The sequence below is a fragment of the Gobio gobio genome (genome assembly GCF_949357685.1).
Source record: "Gobio gobio genome assembly, chromosome: 6".
In the NCBI taxonomy this organism is placed as follows: Eukaryota; Metazoa; Chordata; class Actinopteri; order Cypriniformes; family Gobionidae; genus Gobio; species Gobio gobio.
The window spans coordinates 59,271,217-59,278,716 of record NC_137102.1 but is presented as its reverse complement, the minus strand read 5'-3'; the positions used below and the strand labels follow the sequence as shown (position 1 = coordinate 59,278,716).

Below are 7,500 nucleotides of genomic sequence, written 5' to 3'. Positions count from 1 at the left end.
AGTCATCAAAATGTCTTCAAGATCAAAAAATCGTACCCCAAAAATGAAAACTCTCATTATCTCTCTATTTTCCAAACATGGGTGTGTAAATAATGATGTTTATTTGCCGGTGAACTGGTTCTTTAAGGCAAGACACAACAGACAAAACGTTTTTTAGTTTTCAGTTTTTAGGTTGTTTGGCTTTCCCTATCGTGTTGTTTCAGACTAGAGGAAAGATACACCTTTGAGTGTTTTATTTATCCTCCCCTTCTACAATAAAACTATGGTGTCCCACAGGGCTCGCTGTTGGGACCAATTGTGTTTTCAATTTATGTTACCTCCTGCATCTGTAAACCAGAAACATCATAAATTTTCTTTGATTCAGATTTACAGTAATATTTATCACTGCAATCCAATGATCTGACAAGCTTTGATGTCCTCATGCATGCTATAAAATACTACTTATAATAATTTGTTACATTTGTATAGCACTTTTCTAGGCACTCAAAACGCTTTACATAGAAGGGGGGAATCTCCACCTCCACCACCAATGTGCAGCACCACCTGGATAATGCGACGGCAGCCATTTTGCGCCAGAACTCCCACCACACACCAGCTTTTTGGTTCAGAGGAGATAGAGTGATGAAGCCAATCATGTATATATATATACACTCACCTAAAGGATTATTAGGAACACCATACTAAAACTGTGTTTGACTTAATTCTACGTGGCATTGATTCAACAAGGTGCTGAAAGCATTCTTTAGAAATGTTGGCCCATATTGATAGGAGAGCATCTTGCAGTTGATGGAGATTTGTGGGATGCACATCCAGGGCATGAAGCTCCCGTTCCACCACATCCCAAAGATGCTCTATTGGGTTGAGATCTGGTGACTGTGGGGGCCATTTTAGTTCAGTGAACTCATTGTCATGTTCAAGAAACCAATTTGAAATGATTGGAGCTTTGTGACGGTGCATTATCCTGCTGGAAGTAGCCATCAGAGGATGGGGACATGGTGGTCATAAAGGGATGGACATGGTCAGAAACAATGCTCAGGTAGGCCGTGGCATTTAAACGATGCCCAATTGGCACTAAGGGGCCTAAAGTGTGCCAAGAAAACATCCCCCACACCATTACACCACCACCACCAGCCTGCACAGTGGTAACAAGGCATGATGGATCCATGTTCTCATTCTGTTTACGCCGAATTCTGACTCTACCATCTGAATGTCTCAACAGAAATCGAGACTCATCAGACCAGGCAACATTTTTCCAGTCTTCAACTGTCCAATTTTGGTGAGCTTGTGCAAATTGTACAAATTCACAAATGCTTTGCTGCATACCTCGGTTGTAACGAGTTGCTCTTCTATCAGCTTGAATCAGTCGGCCCATTCTCCTCTGACCTCTAGCATCAACAAGGCATTTTCTCCCACAGGACTGCCGCATACTGGATGTTTTTCCCTTTTCACACCATTCTTTGTAAACCCTAGAAATGGTTGTGCGTGAAAATCCCAGTAACTGAGCAGATTGTGAAATACTCAGACCGGCCCGTCTGACCGGCTCAAAATAGCTTAAATCACCTTTCTTTCCCATTCTGACATTCAGTTTGGAGTTCAGGAGATTGTCTTGAGCAGGACCACACCCCTAAATGCATTGAAACAACTGCCATGTGATTGGTTGATTAGATAATTACATTAATGAGAAATTGAACAGGTGTTCCTAATAATCCTTTAGGTGAGTGTATATATGGGGATGATTAGGAGGCCATGATGGACAGGGGCCAATGGGAAAATATAGCCAGAATGCCGGGGTTACACCCCTACTCTTTATCGAAGGACATCCTGGGATTTTTAATGAGCACAGAGAGTCAGGACCTCGGTTTAACGTCTCATCCGAAGGACGGTGTTTGTAACAGTACAGTGTCCCCATCACTACACTGGGGTGTCAGGGCCCACACAGACCACAGGGTGAGCTGCTGGCCTCACTAACACCTCCACCAGCAGAAGCCTAGTTTTCCCAGTTGGTCTCCCATCCAGGTACTGACCAGGCTCAGCCCTGCTTAGCTTCAGTGGGAAACCAGTCTTGGGCCACAGGGTGATATGGATGCTGGATACTGGATGGCTTGTAATTTTCGACAATTAAATACTGGAAAAACTGAAGTGATAATCGGTCAAGGTTGTAATAATGTCATCAAAATTCAGTGTCAGGGAAAGAGTTCATTAGATGCGGCATTGTTTGCATATGTAAGCATAATATTTCAGATAACTTGTAATATAAAAAGTGTAATGTAATCAGTTGACTGTGATGGTGCTATCTATTGTTTTTACACTCATGACCTGTGTGTGGTGTCTTGCCTTAAAGGGATAGTTCACCCTCAAAATGACCATTTACTCTTCCTCAAGTTGCTCCAAACCTGTATGAATTTCTTTCTTAGATACAGTCAACAAAACAGTTGTGGGCCATCATTGACGTCCACAGTATTGGATAAAACACTTGAGGGTGAGTAAATGATGACAGAATTTCCATTTTTGGGTGAACTACCTCTTTAAAATGAATAATGCTGCTGTAGATGGTAAAGGCATCAGTGAGTTTGTTTCATGAGGACGGCGGTAAAGACGAGTCACGTTCAGCTCTGGTGCCGCTTTGGCTATTTTGAGTCACCCTCCATTTCCACGTCTCATCTCACATGAGCACGCTCACACCGGAGGGTGTGTGTGTGTGTGTGTGTGTGTGTGTGCAAGCCTCGTAAAACGTGACTGTGTGCAAACAGTCCAAAGGCGTGTGTGTGTGTGTGTGCAGTCATGCAGTTAGTAGAGAAATCTGCATCTGATTTTGCACACAATCTGCACTGTATAGTATGCAAGATTAGGGTTATTGCTAAGCATCCATTCATTATTTTTTTAGTACTTGGCCCGCCCGATCAGTGGATATAGAACCGCACATCACACACACACACACACACACACATGTTTGTTTTTGTGAAATGTGAGGACATTCCATAGGCGTAATGGTTTTTATACCGTACAAACCGTATTTTCTATCCCCTTACACTGCCCCTGCCCCTAAACCTAACCCTCACAGGAGACTGTGCAGTTCACTTTCTGTGAAAAAAAACTTGTTCTGTGTGATTTATAAGCATTTTGAAAAGTGAGGACATGGGGAACGTCCTCATATTTCACCTCTTTTTGTAATACCTATGTCATACCCATGTCATTATACACATTTGTGTCCTGATATTTCACAAAAACATACACACACACACACACACACACACACACACACACACACACACACACACACACACACACACACACACACACACACACACACACACACACACACACACACACACACACACACACACACTAACCCTACCCCTAAACATATCCATCAGACACACACACACACACACACACACACACACTAACCCTACCCCTAAACCTACCCATCACACACACACAAACACACTAACACTAACCCTACCCCTAAACCTACCCATCAGACACACACACACACACACACACACACACACACACACACACACTAACCCTACCCCTAAACCTACCCATCACACACACACACACATACACACACACACACACATTAAGCCTACCCCTAAACCAACACACACACACACACACACACTAACCCTACCCCTAAACCTACCCATCACACACACACACACACACACACACACACACACACACACACACACACACACACACACACACACTACCCCTAAACCTACCCTTCACACACACACACACACACACACATTAAGCCTACCCCTAAACCAACACACACACACACACACACACACTAACCCTACCCCTAAACCTACCCATCGCACACACACCCACACTAACCCTACCCCTAAACCTACCCTTCACACACATTCACACACACACTAAACAATGTTATTTTTTCTTCAAATAACAAGAGAGTGAACAACGCACATCAGGAAAGGCATGTTATTTCACTATTTAAGATAGCCCGTCGGCAGGGCGGTGATACATTTGGTGGTCTAGTGGGTTAAACCACTGAACTGATATGCAGAAGATTGCTGGATTTATCCATAAACTGTAAAAAAAATATGGATGTAGTGTCCGTTGACAGAAAATGGGCAAAGAGGCGGGACGTGGGCGGAGCTGAGGTGACGTGATGACTAACAGACAGCAGACAAACGGCACCTGTCACTCAAAGTGGCCACGCCCTTAATTATGCAGAACTTTAAGGCTTTATATAATGTAAACGAATGAGTTATAAATAAATTCACCCCCTCACAGTCGTCATGAAGGGCAAAATTAGCCGTATAGACCAAAAGCACAGTTTGTCCCAGACTGTAAACATATGTTCTTCTGCTGTAAAGTTGGGCATTTTAACATGAGCTCAGTGAGATTCTGCTCCTTCTGGAGTCTGTCTCTAGTGGCCAGTCCATGAACTGCAGTTTAACTCACTTCTGTATCGGCTTCAGGAGAAACTGCAGGAGGTTTCCGCTTGGTTCGATCCCAGCAGTCGCCACCACCAGTGTGTCCTTGTCTTCCATGTTGCTCCAGGCGTATTGTCCCTGTAATAAGTGCACGCAAGTCGCTTTGGATAAAAGCGTCTGCCAAATGCAAATGCATAAATGTAAATGGTAGCCCGACTGGAAAACACATTCGCCCCGGGACGTTGGGTTAGAGATTTTGCGAGCCTTGCAGCGAAATGCAAATCTTCTCGCATGAGCTTGTGTTTGAATGGAAGTCAATGGAATGAAAAGTGCAGTGTGTCCACCCCTTTAATTGCATAATATAGATAACACACACACATATACAGTGGGGCAAAAAAGTATTTAGTCAGCCACCAATTGTGCAAGTTCTCCCACTTCAAAAGATGAGAGATGAGAGAGGCCTGTAATTTTCATCATAGGTACACTTCAACTATGAGAGACAGAATGAGGAAAAAATCCAGAAAATCACATTGTCTGATTTTTAAAGAATTTATTTGCAAATTATGGTGGAAAATAAGTATTTGGTCAATAACAAAAGTTCATCTCAATACTTTGTTATATACCCTTTGTTGGCAATGACAGAGGTCAAACGTTTTCTGCAAGTCTCCAGAAGGTTTTTCCACACTGCTGCTGGTAGTTTGGCCCATTCCTCATGCAGATCTCCTCTAGAGCAGTGATGTTTTGGGGCTGTCGCTGGGAAACACAGATTTTCAACTCCTCCAACGATTGTCTATGGGATTGAGATCTGGAGACTGGCTAGGCGACTCGAGGACCTTGAAATGCTTCTCACGAAGCCACTCCTTCGTTTCCCGGGCGGTGTGTTTGGGATCATTGTCATGCTGAAAGACCCAGCCCTGTTTCATCTTCAATGCCCTTGCTGATGGAAGGAGGTTTTTACTCAAAATCTCCCCATACATGGCCATTCTTGTGATCATTTTAACCCCACGGGGTGAGATCTTGCGTGGAGCCCCAGATGGAGGGAGATTATCAGTGGTCTTGTATGTCTTCCATTTTCTAATAATTGCTCCCACAGTCGATTTCTTCACACCGAGCTGCTTACCTAGTCTTCCCAGCCTGGTGCAGGTCTACAGTTTAGTTTCTGGTGTCCTTTGACAGCTCTTTGGTCTTGGCCATAGTGGCGTTTGGAGTCTGACTGTTTGAGGTTGTGGACAGGTGTCTTTTATACTGATTAAGTGGAGGTAACAAGTGGAGGACAGAGGAGGCTCTTAAAGAAGAAGTTACAGATCTGTGAGAGACAGAAATCTTGCTTTTTTTGTAGTTGATCAAATACTTATTTTCCACCATAATTTGTAAATAAATTCTTTAAAAATCAGATTTTCTGGAAATTTTCTCTCATAGTTGAAGTGTACCTATGATGAAAATTACAGGCCTCTCTCATCTTTTTAAGCGGGAGAACTTGCACAATTGGTGGCTGACTAAATACTTTATTGCCCCACTGTATTTATATATATTGAATTGCAATGCAGCCGATGTTTTCATGAACTCTCTTTTCTCTGTGTGTGTGTGTGTGTGTGTGTGTGTGTGCAGTAGCCGAGGAGAGCTCTTGCTGTGACGTGAGGTGATCTCCACTGCCGCTCCTCCGGATGGATTCTGCTCTTCTGTGTAAAGATCAAGTCCTTCCAGTAAAAAGAGAAACGTGTTCCTTTTCTACCCGGGTGCCACATCCAACCCATTCCCCTCAAGAGCAGCGCCATCTCTCCGAAAACCCAGTCCGTGTGTGTTAGTGAACCCCAGCATCTCAGCGTTAGGACGGTTAGTGACCTGCATCGCCAGTTGTGGACGACCCATAATGCACTTCTTCAGTCATTCCATGAACACAGTGTGTCCGTTCCTCATCCGAACAATCCTGAAATCCAGCGTGGAGCGTTGTCATTATGCAATATGAACCTTTCCCCCGTGATCGCATGTGGTTACATGATATATTTTTATTCCGAGTACACCAGAGATGTTCAGAATGGGATATAGTTGAAGTGTGCGACACAAATGCAGATGTGTGAGGCCGAATCCATCACTGCAGATGTGTGAGAACATCCAGCTGTGAACCCTCAACATGTCAGACGTTGTGTATTTCTTTCTCTATCCTGCAGAACATCAGTCATGTGATCTGTGTTTTTATCCATAAAATGCCTAAACATCCTTAAATCACGACATTTGCTTGAAAATTAAAATTGGGACTCTTAATTAAGACTTTTTTTGAGAACATGTATTTTTTTACTTACTCTACTGGCAAACGGTTTATTTCTTATGTTAAGCTATTATTATTATTATTAATAATAATAAAAATACGTTTATTAAAAACCTATTATTTAAAAAAATCCATATTCTGTTTAAAGAATAGGAACATCTTTTATGCTCATAAAGTCTATTACAACTTTATAGATTTGTAATTTAGTATATTTACTAAATAAGTTTTTACTAAATTATTATATTTAGTAAAAATGTAGTATTATATTTACTAAATTATAATTTTGTATAGTTTTTTTGCAAATTGATTTTTTTTGTTTTAAGCTATGTGTGTGTGTGTGTGTGTGTGTGTGTGTGTGTGTGTGTGTGTGTGTGTGTGTGTGTGTGTGTGTGTGTGTTTGTGTGAGTGTGAGTATTTTTGTGTGAGTTTGTCTATCTGTCTGTGTGTGAGTATTTGTATGTGTGTGTGTGTGTGTTTGTGTGTGTGTGTGTGTGTGTGTGTGTGTGTGTGTTTGTGTGAGTGAGTTAGTGTGTGTGTGTGTGTGTGTGTGTGTGTGTGTGTGTGTGTGTCTCACTCTGTCACGTGGGTGTGTTTGTGTGAGTGTGTGTGAGTAGTTAGTTTTTTTTTCAAATTGATTTTAATCTATTATTATTATTCTTATTAATACAAAATTAATTAATTAAAAACATTATTACCAAAATCCATATTCTGTTCAAGGAATAGGAACATCTTTTATCCTCATAATTTTATGGACGTCTATTACAACTTTATAGATTTATAGAATTCTTTTTCTTATTTTAATCTATTATTATTATTATCATAATT

General features: G+C 41.8%; 1 protein-coding gene across 2 annotated transcripts in view; it reads left to right on the top strand.

The window, feature by feature from the left end:
- pip5k1cb (phosphatidylinositol-4-phosphate 5-kinase, type I, gamma b) overlaps positions 1 to 6,673 on the top strand; it is an 86,359-nt gene extending 79,686 nt beyond the window's left edge. Inside the window, exon 19 of one of the 2 annotated variants that reach the window (XM_079819687.1) lies at positions 6,018 to 6,673. In XM_079819687.1, coding sequence (XP_079675813.1) covers positions 6,018 to 6,020 — 3 coding nt within the window. In that variant the 3' untranslated portion in view covers positions 6,021 to 6,673. The remainder of the gene's footprint in view (positions 1 to 6,017) is intronic. The other variant, XM_079819688.1, reaches the window with a different exon arrangement.
- The last annotated feature ends 827 nt before the right edge of the window (positions 6,674 to 7,500 follow it).